General features: G+C 40.0%; 1 protein-coding gene across 3 annotated transcripts; it reads left to right on the top strand.

Annotated features, from left to right (window-relative positions):
- Positions 1-5,868: 5,868 nt before the first annotated feature.
- Positions 5,869-17,525, top strand: scml4 (Scm polycomb group protein like 4). 3 transcript variants are annotated; one of them, XM_034143754.1, is made up of 6 exons: positions 5,869-5,952; positions 10,107-10,309; positions 11,989-12,118; positions 13,692-13,904; positions 15,421-15,560; positions 15,640-17,525. In XM_034143754.1, exons 2-6 carry the CDS (start codon positions 10,112-10,114, stop codon positions 15,763-15,765), a joined length of 807 nt encoding a protein of 268 aa, XP_033999645.1. In that variant the 5' UTR covers positions 5,869-5,952; positions 10,107-10,111; the 3' UTR covers positions 15,766-17,525. The 3 variants fall into 3 exon arrangements, with proteins under 3 accessions (XP_033999645.1, XP_033999643.1, XP_033999642.1); XM_034143752.1 differs by lacking the exon at positions 5,869-5,952 and adding an exon at positions 9,026-9,224; XM_034143751.1 differs by lacking the exon at positions 5,869-5,952 and adding an exon at positions 9,840-10,032.
- The last annotated feature ends 43 nt before the right edge of the window (positions 17,526-17,568 follow it).

Raw genomic sequence — 17,568 nt, 5'->3', positions numbered from 1 at the left:
CCTACAACTTCCGCCATTATGGACGTTACAACTCCTGCCAAAATCTCCGGACAGCGTTAGGAAGGTCAAACAGCGGCTCAGCTTCCCGCCCCTCCGTCTCCAGCCCAGCCCGCGGTGTGAGCTCGCCTCCCTGCAGCCACTGCAGGGGTGGAAGTCGGACTGACTCACACCGAGGGCTCCCTGGTGCTCCAGCCGCCTCTGGTGCTCCATACTCCGGCTCAGCGTCGACAGCAAGTCCGCCTGCTCTGGAGGTATGAATTCCCTCCGTTGAGTCGACCACAACAAGATATAGGTCTAGGTAAATATGAGTCTCTATCACAAAACCGAACTTAAAGGCATCTTGTGTAACATTAAATACACAGTGGCATAATCCCACACTATTGTATTTAACCCACAACAAGGTCATTATAAACTCACTTCAGTGCAGTCCATCTATAGAGAATACCATAGAAAAGCCTTATGTTCCCTGCTAAAATGTGATGTTGCTTGCATATTCAATATCCAATTTCCATCATACATTTTACTAAACTCACCTTTGGTTTCACTAACATCCTGATCTATACAGTATGTGATAGTGTTGTTTTATTGTCATGCATAGGGCATTACATATTTAGACCAACAACTACTTTTATCTCCAAAAAAGTTGATGGGGCAAATGTCAGGTTATGCACACATGTATGTGGAGTATGCTGACAGTTAATCATTCACATCCCCTCAAACCAGACTGAATATGCTTGAGGCCACATTGCAAAAGCAGTGGTATAGTGTAGTAGTGTGTAACAGCTATGACTCGCAACATCTTGAAAAAAAAGTTTGATAAAGGAGTGCGCTTTGCAGAAGGACTTCATTTGCACACAAAGAAAAAGTCCATGCAGCCAGCATGAACAACCTTGTGGGCTCCTGCAAAGTGTTTTTTTTTTTGTTGGCGAGGAATTTATTTAGTTTTTTTATTCCAAGGGATCAAAAATGCTGGATGACAATGGAGGCACCAGAGCTCAAAACAAGGTCTGAGATCAAAATGTGCCATTTATCATCACTAGAGTTTGTAATTCATTACTTAAAGCAACCAAGTCCACTTGTAGGGTCTGACTGAATCCATTCACTTAATTCCTTATTTCAAATTATTTTGAAAAGACAAGGATTACCCCTTTGTAAGACACTGTTTGAAAAAGCTTTTTAATAAAGAAAAGTCTGTCAGCACTGAATTGCAGAGGGAAATACATTCGCAGGGTGGCACATTATTGGTCCTTTCACAGTGAAGAGGCTTTCACACTGTTCTCTCAACATGAAGGTCAGTGTTAACTCTCATAAACAGCTGTGTGACTCAAAGCAGAATGCTGGAGGATTTTTTGCCAGGTTGTAACACTCAAAAAATATATCAAGGAGCCTGGCTTTTTTACATTCTGTCAGACAAGAGATGGCATTTTGGTAACAGTTTGTCAAGTCTGACTACTTTTATATCACCCACATATGACATGGTAACAGAATTGATCAAAAAGTAAATCGATGTTTGATCATCAGTAGTGTTCAAACAAAATACAATGCCTGAAGCCGCTTGAACAATTAGAATTTCAGTGTTTTGTGACGTTTATTAAATCCTTTCAACTTTAAAGCTAAAGTTAAAGTGGACCTATCATGCTATATTTGAATAATATAGTGTAGGACCATACCTATATCAGGGTTGCCAACTTTGGGTACCTGGCTGGAGTGAGATTTTGATATCATGGGTTTAATTCGGTTTAATTACACATATGCGCACGAAATGACTACTATCGTGTCTGGAGCGGGACCTTAGCATATATATAGGATATATATACAATATATACAAATACACAATAATGGACACAGGCACACAGTTTCATTCACTAATGAAAGTCAAACATGTTTGTTTCCACTGTTTTATTGTGTGCCTGTCGCGATAAGCAATTAATTGACTTATCGTACGATAAATAAAAATGAACTCGATAACTTTTCTGACCTCGATAAATTGCCATTTACATGAGGATGTGACTAGCAGTTTGAAAGGATGTACTTGAACTATTATTATATATTATCATTATGTCAGTGGTCTAAAATGGTCATACAACGGTGCCGAGAATATTATCGTTTATCGCAATCATTTCCGGGAAAATGTATCCAACAAAATTAATTATCGTGAGAGGCCTATGAAACACACACACAAACAAATCTACAGACTTACTCCAAACTGCCAAATATATTAATTAACACACTCTCACTCTCATATACTCTTTGACTCTATTTTGGCCTAGTAGAACAATAAGCAGCAGACTGTTACTTTTTTATCATTTCTACTGGATCTGCGCATGCGCTCCAGAGTATTTTTTGTTGGGTAATCTATGGTAGGGCTAACCCATACAGTGGTGGGGCTCAAGTCAGTATTTGCAATGTAATTACATGCTCCCCCCGACAGTGAAACGCCACGCGTGAGGTTTAGATTATTTCCCTGTCTCAATCCAAATTGAACTGTATGAAATAAAAAGGCACATTTGTCTTGTAGTAAATAAAAAGGGCGACCTGGAGCCAATCCTGCAATTTCCCCACAAGTGAAAGAGTTGACATGCTGAAGACCCAACCCCTGCAGGTGGGTCTGGGGGGATTCTCCCCCAGGAGATTTTTTTAAATACTAACATAAAATACACATTCTGGTACTCTCTTGAGAAGAAAAATAAATAAATCTATTACTACACATTTAAAAAAAATGAATGCCATATTAGTTTTTTGTTACTTTGTTCTGAAAGCTGAACCTGCTGCTCCTCACAGAGAGAGGGAAGAGGCTGTGTGAATTACTTTACATTGTGGATAAGGGTGGATAGCCCCCATTGTTCTGTGTGTCAAAATGAAAGACAGCCCACACACCTATCAATCATCAAACCGTGGGGTCTTATTTCATTACGTGTTGATTTCTATCAACACGTAATGTTGTATCAATGTATAGAGATGTACTACCGCAAAAGTATTCTCCGTCGGGACTTCCTGCAACAACACCACGCCGTTATCGTGATTCTGATTGGCCAGAAGACATTATCAAAGATGTTCTATTGAGAAGACGATCACTACGTGACAAAAGTTTTCAAAACCGTTTCTTGTCTTCGTATTCTTGTTTTTGGCGTGAGAATAGTTTGGGCAGCGTGAGAGCGTGAGATTGAGAGTGAAAGCGTGTGTCACACGCCAGATGCGTGAGAGTTGGCAACCCTGCTATATAAGGCATATTTATACTTTTTTTTTTTCAAAATACCAAACAGATCATGCATTTTAGCCATGCCTCATTTTGCTCAATTTGACAATTTCTAGCTCTGTTTTTGCAAGGGCTGATTCTGTGAGAACAGCACCATCTACAGGCCTGGCATATGTACTACAGCGTCTCCAGCGCTTTCGAACGGCAATGCCCGTGGCTGTCTCCTCCTGATTGGTGGAGTTGGCCCAATAGCCGTAGCGCCACTGTCCTGACGTCAGGACAGTGTTCAAATCTGGATCAGTTTTTATCAGATCCGTTGCAGCCCCTTTTTTTAGAGATTTGGGTATGGAGGAAAATAGAGAGGGTTGTGTTTTCTGACACTTGGTGAGTTCCCTGGAACACCGGGGACACATATTCATGTCTAAAAGACGTACAAAAGTGCATTTTGCATGATAGGTCCCCTTTAACTTATTAATATTTAATTATTCATTGAATAACAGTGCTCTGTGATCACACCGGCACTTATTTGTCAAAAAAAGTCACATGCAAGTACCATTTGGATGCTAGATTTGAGATTGTTCACTGTCAATTTATATTCTCCATTTTGGGCTAAAACATACAGTATCATCTTGAATACAAATAACATTATAGATCTGAAAATATTATTTGAGGGAGTAATTCACATTGGCAGAAAACCTATCTACTTATTAAATCTATTATTTACAGATATGGTATAAAAGTCATTGGCTTTTGTTCTACTTTTCACAAAATATACACTTTTTTGTTTCTTTTACGTAAGTTTTATTATGTAGGTCATTCTTTTAAAGCCATAACACTGAAATCCTCTCAATCCACTCAGGCATTTTCTCCATCACTGCTTGTGTTTTCCATAGTGTGTGTGTGTGTGTGTGTGTGTGTGTGTGTGTGTGTGTGTGTGTGTGTGTGTGTGTGTGTGTGTGTGTGTGTGTGTGTGTGTGTGTGTGTGTGTGTGTGTGTGTGTGTGTGTGTGTGTGTGTGTGTGTGTGTGTGTGTGTGTGTGTGTGTGTGTGTGTGTGTGTGTGTGCGTGTGTGTGTGTGTGTGTGTGTGTGTGTGTGTGTGTGTGTGTGTGTGTGTGTGTGTGTGTGTGGCATCTTCTTCCATGTTTTTTTTGTAGGATGTCTGTTTGATCTTTCGTTTTACTTTTCTTTTTTATATTGGGGTTGAGGGCAGATTTTTTCCTCTCTTAGTTGATTGAAGCTGATAGTTCAGCTCTCAAAAATATTGTATCTGCTCTTTAATGTCCCATTTTCCTTTGATTTTTATTCAGTGGCACTTTTTGTAAACAAACCAAAAAATGTTATTTTCTTTTAGATTAAAAAAAGAAAGAAAATGAACTCAAACACTTCATGTTACAATTATTTTGCTGCTTGCTACAAAAGGAAAACTCGCGCGGCTCTCATGTCAGGGGTACTTGAGTGAGTGACATGCAGGCTCTGCATGCACAGCAAACCACCAATCACAACCATTCAGATCACAGCAGGATAACCGAGCTAGCTCAGCTTGTTGCTCTGATAATTTAAGATCCAGAAGTCCGTAACTAAAATCCTTCATCCGGTTAAATATTGTTAAAAAAATACCAATTGTATAGCATTAAAGTTCAAGAAAGGATGGTTTGCTGACAAAAAAAACTGTCTTTTCTTCAATTCCTGTATTTTTTCATATCGCAATATATATCGCAGGGGAAGAAAATATCGCAATGTCAGTTTTTTCCAATATCGTGCAGCCCTAGTAAATACATACTTTTTTGTGTAGTAAGAGTGCTTTAGATGTTTTTTTCTGATGAAGCAATGCAACATCTCACTTCCATGCAGGCAGAATAATTGCTGCCTGATAGTAGTAAATAAACCCCTAGGTGTTCTCTCCAACAGTAGATATGACAGAAAATACGATATCCTACAGAATAATGCCATAGTGTTCACATAGATAATGTGAACATTTACATCAGCTTTAACAAGTTTCACAGCTCCCTTTTGTCCCCTCTTCACCTGCCTTTGTTCCAAAGAGACTGAAAGCTTAGTTAGTTAACATTAATCATTCAATCCAGCACCCTGCAGGCCAAATCTCATTCAAATAGACACATTGTCCCTAATTCTTTTATCATTAGCAAAGTCATTTTCTCCCATTAGCAACCAGTTTATTTCTTTGACCTCTGGATACACACTGGTTTAATTACACAATGCTCCGACCATTTTCTTTTCTCTTTTTGATATTTAATGTTTCCACTTACATTTTTGTGGTTTAAAAGGTCTGAAGGATGGTTGATGATTGAGGATAAAATTAATGTTAAGAAGTGTAATATTCGAGCACTTCGTTATGAGCAAAAGATGATCAGTAGAATTTAATTATTAATACATTCACATTTGACAGCAGGCCAATGGACACACAATAAATGCATATTTTAAATGTATTATCGTTTTTTAGTTTTCTCTCTTTTCCTCCAGTGTGATGTATCCCGCCTCCCCCTGGGCTGAGAGGGCATGAGGCTGCGAGGTGGGCGGGACTCAAGCCCAGAATCCTATCTGGAACTAGCCCCTCCTCCTCCTCGTCACGTTGCCTGGTTACCTGGCGTCCTAAGCAAAGGGGTACGCCTTCGTCTGCGTTTGGATCACCGCGACAACCGGGGGCGGGGCTGCTGGCAGCTGGTGGACTTGGAGGCGGAGTCACAGCAAGCTGGGCGGAGGCTGAGGAGCCGCCCCCCCCGACACCTGCGCTCAAAGTAAGAGTTTGTTTTTAAAAAGTGATTTTTGAAAGAATGATTTTGCCAGTCTCCCTGTATCTGCTGAAATGTAACGGGTATTTAGGATTGCCTTTACTAACTATAGTAAATATATGTAAATTAAATATAGGCCTACCTTAACTAGTTTATCAAATATATCTTAGCTAAACGTCTCTAAGAGTTCTTTAAATAATATTAAAGTTAAATAAACCTCCTATTCTTTGAATGTCGCTTTTATATTATTATAAATAATATGACATTGCCTTACATTTTATTTACATTTACACTTTATCTTATTGGATTACTTGATTACTGATGCATTAAAATGTGTTGAATTAAATTGGATTCTCATATTTTAAACAATGCATAACTGTTACATTCTGTATATAAAGTACTTATCTGTAATGTAATTAGTAATTACAGCTGTAAAGGAATCGAGTGGATAAAAAAGTAGGCTACTGAAATATTTGTTACTTTTTAAAGTTTAAATATATTTGTAATTACATAGTGACACATAGTGGCATCACTCATACAGTAATACTCACGCTTCTATTGGCTAGCGCTCCAACACATTGTACGTAATAGGCTAAGGGGCGGGACATCTAAGCTGTTGGCCAATCAGTCGTCCAGCTAACCAATCAGAGCAGACTGGGCTCTGGTTTCAGACAGAGGGTGAAAAGAGGTGCTGCAGCACAGGCAGTATGAGACAAATAAAGAGCTTTTTGAACATTAAAGCATGTAAACACGTCACAGTAGAGACACAAAGTACAAATATGAAACCTGGAAATTAGCATAATAGGGCCTCTTTATCATAATTTAGGGAAAATAAATCAACTCAAGAAGTCATTTTAAAACTGTGCTGTATATTCAGAAATGTTTGTGTGAGATATGGGCATTTAAATATTCCTGTATATGATTTATCAAATGTCCCCCCTCCCCCCCGGCCCACAGCTGATGAAAAGAGCAATACCCTCCGCCCTCCCTCTCTTTCTGGAGTGGGCTCTGTTATTATGGAGCTCAGTGGAGATAAGGAGCAGCCGTTTATGTGTGTGTGTGAGTGCCTTATTTAATACACACATTGTTGTTTATTTATTCCCACCTTATCACATGACTCTGGCACTGGATCCGATTTTTACCGTCTGTTACCATGGCGACGCCCTGCCTGAGCTGTAAATAAATTCAGGGGGTTGGTTACATTGATTAGAGAACACACACACACTAACACACACACTATTCATTGTCGACAACCAGGCGAAGCTATATAGTTTCGAGTTAAGATGCTATTATTTTATGCATGCATGTTAGTGTTTGTGTGTGTGTAACCCTTAAACTGTCTATATATATATGTGTGTGTGCGTGTGTGTGTGTGTGTGTGTGCAGTTTAGTGATGCATTAGCATAATTCACTTCATTGCAGTTTTCCCTCTGCAAAATTGAAAACACATACAAATCTCCATCCCCTAAAGCTAGTGATTAAGCTATGCTAATCATTGCTGATCATTGTTGCGGCCATTACTGTGGCTCATTCAGCTTCCAAAAGATAGACACATCCCTTATTTAGAGCATCACGTTGGGTGCAGGGTTTCACACATCTCTTAATTGCTTAATTAGCCGTAGACAAATGAGGCAGCGGTCCCAAATGTATTGTGTAAAGGCTCAGTGGTGCAAATCTTTTCCCTCCTCGCCTGCTGAAAAAAAATGTTGCTGCCTCATATTTTCAGCCAGTGTTAATGGGCTCCCCCCCCCCCCGCCCTTTCCTTCATATGTAATTCTTTTTAAGTAAAAGATGATTATCTGTTCTCTGTCTCTGTCTGTAATGTGATGCGTCCTAATGGGACAGGACTGATTGAGGAGGGACATCAGGATTAATCTCACTGGGTAATTACTTTTATGATTTATGGGTCCCTTCCCTCACACACACACATGGTCAGTGTGTCCCAGCTCTTATTGTTCTCACCTTGCAGTTTATTTCCCCCCTTTTTTTTTTATTATGTGTGGACTACAAGTAATGAAATGCTGTAATTTGTCTGGCCTGTCACATTAAAACAACTTGTGAGTCGACTCCTGACAAATCTCTTTACACAGCGGCTCTGCGTGCGATGGAGGGCACGCCGGGGTTTGATCCTCCCTGTGTAAGGTTAACCTGATTTTGATTGAGCGTTAAAACCCAGCAGTGTGGCTCCTTTGACAGCGAACAGGAATCGGCATAGCAACTTGAGCGTAACTAATCGATATGTGGTGGTGAGGGAGGGAAAAGCCTGACTTGTACTCTACACGTGGAGCAAATAAGTCCTCTGGAGCCGGCTTCTTCTTTCAAATACTACAACACGGCGAGCAAAAAACATTCAACCTTGCCTTTGGCTGGTCTTTTTTCTTTCCATGTGTACATTTTTTAGTATAGATAAGGCAAAAGCAGTATACAGGAAGTCTATAAATAAAAGGAAGGCTGTGAGCTTTGACAGCAATATAATTTTTTTTACCCCAAACAAAAGCAGCAGAGTAATCCTGAAGGGCTTCTGCTTGATGCTTTTGATGTTTACAGAGAAATTGATCCCTTCACCTGGAAGCCAGACTGTATGAAAAGTTCAAGCATTCAGTTTGATTCAAACATTTCAACACATTGGGTTTAATTTGTGGGCATGCTTCCTGTGCAGAAATGTCCTCAGAAACAATTTGAGGACAGATTACAGTTTGTAACCCCGAACGCTTGTAGCACAAAACACTGCGCAGCGTGAATCCCTTGTCACCCGCTCTGAGCTTTTTTTGAAGACAGACAGAGAAAAAAACCCCAGAGCTGCAGCAACTGTAATTACATTACACACACACACACACACACACACACACACACACACACACACACACACACACACACACACACACACACACACACACACACACACACACACACACACACACACACACACACACACACACACACACACACACACACACACACACATATATATATATACTGTTTGAGCTCAGCACGTCTGCGACTGCCGCGGGATGTTAGAGGCGTGTTGCTATGACGACTGAAGGGGGACACAGAATAAAGGGGGTTAGGGGGTAGAAGGGAAAGAGGAGGAGGGGGTTGTTTCGTAGGAAGGTGATTGAGGAAGAAAGAGAGAGAGAGAGAGAGAGAGTTGCCGGCGTCTTGACAGTGTGGAGCAGCAGAGAACAGTAGAGGCAGGCTGTCGGGGGGGGATTATTCAGAAACCTGCTGCTGGAGCGGAGCATCACACAGACGGAGACCACCAGAAGGCTGTGTGCATGGTAGGCAACGCTCACAATCATCATTTTATGCTAAATCTGAAGCCTCTTTCTGTGTGATTTGGACTGAAAGGCATCATGCATATTCAAGTGCTCTATCTGTCTCAGTTTGTCCTTTTCTATGCATTGCCAAATACTTCAGACAGCGCAACAAGATGTATTTATTCTCTATCAGTTGCCTGAATCTGCACTAAAATCAGTCCATATCTGTATTATATATATATATCAGAAGTAAGACCGGTATTTAGAAGAAAAACCAGGCGCTCTGAAAAGCGCAATCTGCACAGAGTGACTTAGCTTCATTCAAGGGACATTTCAGGTAAGCCATTGTGTTGCATGAATGAAATGATGGAGAGAGGGAAGCATTGTGAAAGTCAGGGCCATGTGAATGAATGGTAAAGGACAAAACACTTGAAAGTGTGTGTGTGTGTGTGTGTGTGTGTGTTTGTGTGTGTGTGTGTGTGTGTGTGTGTGTGTGTGAATGTGCAGTTGATTGATTGTTTGATCGGGTGGGTGTTGTGGGTATGTGCTTTGCTTTCACTTCCTCTCCCTGTGTGTGTGTGTGTGTGTGTGTGTGTGTGTGTGGCTTTGTCTCTCTGTGCAGTAATGATATTTATTGCAATCTTCAGTTAGAGCGGGGGAGGGGTGTGATGGAGTACAAAGCTTTTTGTGTCTTTGTTTCTACTATTTCTTTTAGTTTCTCTGCGTGTGTGTGTGTGTCTCTCTGTGTGTGTGTGTGTGTGTGTGTAAGCGTGCAGAGGGGGTTGTCTCACAGGTACATCAAAGTTTCCGGTTTGAAGCTGAAGCAGTGGTGCGTACAGTTAAAAGCTGCCACTTCCTGTTGCCTCGGAATTGCATTTAACAATCTCTCTGTCTGTCTCTCAGGTCTGATGAGTACGTTGTCTGCCGGCTCAGAAATGCAGACCCCTTCGCTCGGCCCCCAGTTCTCAGCGGGGCCCCAGGGTAAGGTACCTGGCAGGAAGAGAGGACGGCCTCCGATCCGCAAACTGGAGTTCCAGAGTCACTACGTTGAAGATATGTCGCCTCTCAAAGTCCCGAAGAAGAGAGGCAGGAAACCTGGCTTCAAGGTCAGTAGGTCGTCGTTTGATTCACACACAAACTGTAGGTTCACATTCAGATTTGTCTCATTTCCTGAATGTGTTAAGATCATTTCCTGGTTTGCAACTGTAAATATAACAAATCCTTTGCATTATTTACATCCACATTTACACAGCTAGTCTTCTCCCATGCCTTTAGCTGGTGCTTTGTGTTCATTAGCACATAACTAACGCCAACTTTCTATGTGCAGAATAATGTAATAAAACCGTTGGTATACAGTAGTAGATCTGAAGAAATGATTGACCCACTCCATAATGCCACCAGTGGTCAAAAACTCAACTATGTACCATTAATGAATGCTTTTACACAGGCACGGACACTGCAACCTCTATCGATGCAGTATTGGTATTGCTTTTGTCTTTTAGTAATGGTACTGTCATTGATATTATTTTGCCTTCCTTTTTTGCATTTAGTCTTTATTGAACATCCTCCTGGGTTCATAAAGACAGGAAATATAGAGAGCTAGAGGGTATGACATGCAGAACTGATGCTAAGCCAGAATTGAACCAGGGGCATTGTGATATTGGTTCACTGTTAACTAATAGGCCATTGAACGTGTACAAAAAATATTGATGTTGGAATTGGTAGTAGAAAAATGATATCATGATATAGTACAGAGTTGCTATTATTGTTGAGATTTGTTTAGTGGTGGTGCTGTTGGTAAACATAGGTTTTTATTGTTGCCTGTTCTCAGTGCCCTGCCTTTTTATCTAGTTCAATGCATGGGTCAAAACATTTCTAACACTTAGAGCAGGGGTACTCAAACTTTTTTATTAAAGGTCCAGTTGTGAACTTTATACAAGGTCACTGGTCCGGATCAATGCCAGTAAAGTCGTCGTCGTCCCCCCCCCCCGAGCAGAGAAACGAAACTGAAATTAAGAAGCAGTTTCTGGCGCTCTATGCATGGAGTTTCCCGACATGTCGTTGCAGTAAATTAAAGGGTGTTTCATGTTGTCGTTGCTGTGGACCTTCTTAATCTACCTTCTTTGGGGGCCCCCTTCTGGTCCAAGCACTTGCCTGCCTTGCCTGCCTTGCCTGCCTTGCCTGCCTTGCCTGCCTTGCCTGTCGGTATACGGCGCCCCTGTATACACACACACATTCAATACATACATACAGTATGTCAAGGTAAACTTGCGGTTAACTTGCGGTCTGCTATGCGTGTCACGCTCGCGCACACAAGTAAATATATATGCACGTTCATTCTCACAACGCGTCAGACACAAGAAGCGCGTACATGATGATGTACATTAATTTATCAGAATCAGAATCTTTTTTTTTTTTTTATAATTTTTTTTTTTTTATAATGGGACACAGGGTTCGGTCCGGATTGATTTGCAGTTCGGTCCGGATCCGGACCTTGGTCCGGAGTTTGAGAAGCCCTGACTTAGAGGATACTTTGACGATTTCCAACCGTCTTTGTCTGTTAAAATGCGGGTGGTATGTGCAAATGATTCCTGTTAGCTGTGAAGGGAGCTGAATACTACAAGTCGATGAATATTTCTTAGTCTAATGACCAAATCCTCATACCAAAGGGCACTGTTGTATGAGGAAGATTTTTGAAGGAAGGAATCCAATAATGTATACTGTTGTGTAATGAAATAAAAACAGAATCCTTGATCTGTGTGTATGTGTGTGTTCCTGTGTGTAGCTGAAGCCCAGGATGGTGATGTCCCCGCTCGCTAACTCCCCCCCCGGCAGCACCCCAGAGCCTGAGATGGGCTCCCTCCCCCAGGACGCTGCCATCGTCCCCCACTCTGCCACCTCACAAGCCCTCACAGGTATCACACATCTCCCCCTTCATCAGCTTTTCTATCCCCGAACATGAATGGGTCTGTACCAAGTAACAATCCTAATCAGGAATTATAGGTCTAAAAAATAAGAGAAGCGATAAAGTGAATTTTATTAAGCCCTCAGACCTGGAGCCTTTCACTATGAGAAAGGGGCTCATAACGCTGTTTACACTTGGTGTGACTTTATGGTACAAATGCCCCCTCGCTTCCTCTCTTTTATGTTGAATCAGCTGTGTGCTTCATTTGGTGCTAAAACACAGGCTTATCTTTCTTCTTTGTGCTATAAAACAATCAGATGACTTGTTTTTCACTCCTGTGCATGTCTGCATGTTAAATCAAAAACAAAACAACTGTCTCTGGGTTTATTATGTATGTTTCATTCTTTTTTTATGTGAAATACACACCTTTTTTTGTTATTCCCTTTGAATGTTCTCTGAGCTTTCCTTTCCTGCTTAGGCTCTAGAGAGAATAAGACATGTTTTTAATTCTTCCACAAGAGAAAAGACACATTCATTCATCCAGCCATCCTTTCTCTCTCGCTTTCATTTTTTCTCTCTGCTTTTCTCCCTCTTGGTCTATCCTGCTCTGAATAAGCAAATATTTAAAGACCGCCTTTAGAGTATTTGAGGTGGGAATGGGAATCTCATGTGTCAAGGACCAGCGCTTTGCTCTTTGTTCTTACAAATCATGAAAAGTGTTTGATGTCAGACTGTAGACATACAGAAGAGAAGAACACACACACACACACACACTACAAACCATTCACTCCCTGTGGACCTCACAAACAGATATGTAAATTATTTCTCTGGTGAAATGGAGAAGCAATTCCGAAATAGTCCCAGTATTTTTATGATATTTTTTTGGATACTTTCCAAGCAGTGTACATCCCTTTCAAATAATCACCCTCTATAACATAAACAAATGTGGTTATCTATTTATAATATTCAGTAAACATTTATTATAAAATATAAGAAAACTGATGCATAAGAATGGAGACAATAAAATATATCTGTATCTAAAGTGCGAAAAATATTAAGATTGTACTGTGTGTGTGTGTGTGTGTGTGTGTGTGTGTGTGTGTGTGTGTGTGTGTGTGTGTGTGTGTGTGTGTGTGTGTGTGTGTGTGTGTGTGAGAATGAATGTATTACTCCCCATCCTCAGATCTAATCACATAATAGATTTTTCGGAATACAAATAAATACATTTGACCTTAGCTTGAGCACAAACAACGGGCAATTCAAATCATCTCAATAGAGTATTTCTGTTTTATAAATCTGTCAGAGAGAGATAATCCATAACTGCCCAGCCCCGGCGTAACCAGCAGGCATTATTGACAATCTGCAAAATGCTTGGCTCAAAGGGGAGCACGTTCAGAAGAATTACTTACAACCTTTAAACCGTTTCACAGACGTATAGTTACAGCTGGAAGGGGCTTTAACACAGCATATATGTCGTTTTTTTCCACGATGAATTGTATTCATTAGAAGTATATGATTGGGACACACCATACATTTCCAACATGTGTCTTTATTGATACTACTTCCTGTCGTTCCTCTTCCAGCGGAAACGTCCATGCCTGATGACTTCCTATGCGACCCGCCAATGGACTCCAAGCGTTATGCTGTTGATCCCAGCGACTCTGCCTTCAATGTCATGACATCCCAGTACCCACCAAAGCGGTCCTATAGTTACCGTGGCAGCAGTTGCTCTACCCCAATGGGCCTGTGCAGACAAGCATCAAGCCCAGGAAGCTTCCAGGAAGTCAACAGGAATGGTGAGGCTGCGTTTTGTACTTTGCATTGCAAGTACATTTTTCCTGATTAGATCTTTGATACAGATAAAAGTGCTTTGTACCAAAGCTTGTAAAGCTCCTGTACAGCCATGGTCCCCCTGCACAGGTGTGTGCACTAAATAGACCATATTAGAGTGTGTGCATTTTTGTCACACTATACTATGACTTTTTTTTTCTGATATGTTTTGACATACCAGTCTAATACTTTTTATTGACATAATAATTATTCAATGTAACTTTTCTTTTCTTTTTTTACATATTATTGTATGACTTTTTTTCGACATGTGTTGGTTTCCTGATTTTGACATACTATACCAGGGGTACTCTTTTTTATTAAAGGTCCACTTGTGAATTTTATACAAGGTCACTGGTCCGGATAAATGCCAGTAAAGTCCCCCGGAGCGGAGCGGAGCAACGCAGTTTCTTACGGCACGCTATGCATGGGGCTCCCTTGAGGGGGTTTCCCGACATGTCGTTGCAGTAAATTAAAGGGTGTTTCATGTTGTCGTTGCTGTGGACCTTCTTAATCTACCTTCTTTGGGGGCCCCCTTCTGGTCCAAGCACTTGCCTGCCTTGCCTGCCTTGCCTGTCGGCAAACGGCGCCCCTGTATACACACACACATTCAATACATACATACAGTATGGTGGCTTGAACTAGTGGGAGAAATGGCACTGTTTGTCTGTAGTCTGTATGCCTGTTCAAGGCAAAAAAAGGCATTAGAAGAATTCGAAAGTCAAGGTAAACTTGCGGTTAACTTGCAGTCTGCAATGCGTGTCACGCTCGCGCACACAAGTAAATATATATGCACGTTCATTCTCACAACGCGTCAGACACAAGAAAATACACATTAATTTACATCAGAATCAGAAAGTTTTTATTTTTTATTTTGTATACACATTGCAGTGCAATACATTGCAGTTCCGGATCCGGACCTTGGGCCGAAGTTTGAGAAGCCCTGTACTATACTATTAGTTTTTTTTCAACATACTATACTATTAGTTTTTTTCCAACATACTATACTATTAGTTTTTATGACTTTTTCTCATATATTTAGACATACTATACTTTTTTATTTCATATATTTTCCACATACTATTTTATTTTCCTGCATACTATGTTGTTTTTCTGAAATGTTTAGACATACTATACTTTGACTTTTTTCAACATACCATGTAATTGTTCTGATATCTTTCGACATACGATATGTTTTTTTTTTACATGTGTGACTATATTTTTACGACATACTCTCCTAGGATTTATTTTGGTATACTTTAGTATAACATATGTTTTGATTGATAAGAGTACCTTAACTACATTCACATACATATATTTTTAACATTCTCCTCTAGCTCCTGTTCTAAAATAAAACAGTTTCATTAGGTACACACTAAGCTAATATCTTGTTGGTTATCATATAAGACTGTTTATTAGTTTGTTTTGTTTATTGGATCCCAATGTTGTTGATAAATTAAGAGTCATTCCTCCACCTTTCCCCAGCTTACACTCCAGACTCCGCAGAGTCCAAGCGTCCTGCGGGTAAAGACCCCTCCAGGTGGGGGGTGGAGGAAGTCGTCTGGTTCATCAAAGATGCTGACCCCCAGGCCCTGGGCCCCCACGCTGAAGCCTTCAGGAAGCATGTGAGTCTGCGCTAAATGACCAAGAGCCTTCTCTTATCAAAGCTACAAGGCTCTGACACTGTTCTGTGATGTGTTTCAGGAGATAGACGGAGACGCTCTGCTCTTGCTGAAAAGTGAGATGATGATGAAGTATCTAGGACTGAAGCTGGGACCTGCGCTCAAACTCTGTTACCACATAGACAGGCTGAAACAGAATCGGTTGTGATTTGCTGCTGAGGAGCCAAACCCCTGGTCACATCACTCTGAACTGTATCTGACGATTCTCATAAACGTTCTCTACCTTCAGCAATACATCATGGACGCCTTTTGGATCCTGGTTTTCTGTTGAAACATTTGACATGTTGACTGTACATTTAAGGACTATTTGAAAAAATGATTTAATATCCACCATTGTTGATCAGGTTTCTAAACGGATTGTAAATATTTTGGCTCTACGAAGATTGGAAGCTACTGTATATAAAAACTCTTCCACATCTGACCGTCAACAGCATGAACACCTCTGAAAACCTTCTGAGACAGGCAGCTGTACATCCTGTTTGGTGCTTTACCTCCATATCGTTTTGAACTTGAAGAAGTCTTTGGGTTAAGGCACAATGCTGCTGCATTTTTTTAATAATTGTGGTAGTTTTGTTCTAAACTGATGTAAATATTGATGAACGACACAAACTGTAATTTCTCAAACTCTTCAGCAAGCATTAACATCTTTTGAACTTTTTATAAATACTAAAGAAGTGAGAAGTGAAACAAAGGGTAACGTGGAAAAGTTTACCACACACCACAGCGTAACTGTGAAGCGACAACGTCAAAAAGGTGCAGCGTTCATAGTGAGAGGAAGGAAAGCAGACACGTTATTCACGTTGTTCTCATCAATTGTACATCATGTTAGTGTGACAAAAATCTACTTGTTGCAAAAAACTCAGAGTGCAACTTCGTGCTTCCCGAGATCTTTGCTGCCACTACAATAACCACATCACTTAACAATAACATTACTCTCATCAGATAATGAAAAACACAACCTCAGTCCTTTTTTTTTGTTTGGTTCTTTAAAAACAAAACAGAGTATTCAATCAGTATTCAAAAATTACAAACTGTTAAATTAACTATCTTGAGCATTATTATTTACATTTTTGCAGCCCCAATACAGCTTTGCCGTAATACATTGTATAGACATCAACCTGTATTCACACATGCAGTTCATGACACACTTGTACAACTCTTGAGGTTTAAACACAATGTTTTTTTTCTAACTGTACAGTACTTGTTAATATTTGCAATCTATGGTGTTTTATGTGTATTCTTTAAACAACCTAACAAACTAATGTTACAGCCACATTTAGTATGTCTATGTATGAGTTATGTATTGTAAAGACTGAGGGAGCTAGGTGATGCATTTAACTTTCACCTTTTAAAATCTGAAAACTTAATGCAATTGGATCCAAGGAAACAAGCCAATTTGGTTGTCTCAGGCTTATTTACCCACATAAACCATTTGAAATGTACAACAAATATTTATTACACCACATCCTTGACCAATGTAAATGACTTTTTGACTCCCTAATGACCTTCCTTTTCTTTTTAATGTTTTTTTATTGAATACTTTTTCCAAAGAAAATAAAACTCCTTGTTCAATCAAGTTTGTTGCACTTTATATTGTTATTAGCAGTATTCAAAATTGTATTGACTTAATATACTTTATTTACTTGACTAATGTTTCAATATGTAAATCAATTTATTATGTTTATTTTAACACTGGGTAAATATACTATACTGTATAAAGGGTAAGAACCATGAACCCAAGAGGGTAAAGACATGTTTACATACTTCAAAGGTGATAGTATGGATGCAGATGTGTTTTTTTGGGGGGGCTTTTTTGGAAAAGGGCTGACTCCAAACCAAATTTTGATCATTTTATTATAGCAGCACCTTTAAAAACATTATGAATAAAAAGGCAAATATGAAACTGAATTATTTTATGCATTCTTTTTTTATTACTTTATAATTCTACCCC

Source organism: Trematomus bernacchii, unplaced genomic scaffold (genome assembly GCF_902827165.1).
Source record: "Trematomus bernacchii unplaced genomic scaffold, fTreBer1.1, whole genome shotgun sequence".
Lineage (NCBI taxonomy): Eukaryota > Metazoa > Chordata > Actinopteri > Perciformes > Nototheniidae > Trematomus > Trematomus bernacchii.
Note: the sequence above shows the minus strand (reverse complement) of the source record. Positions and strands in the feature narration are given on the sequence as shown.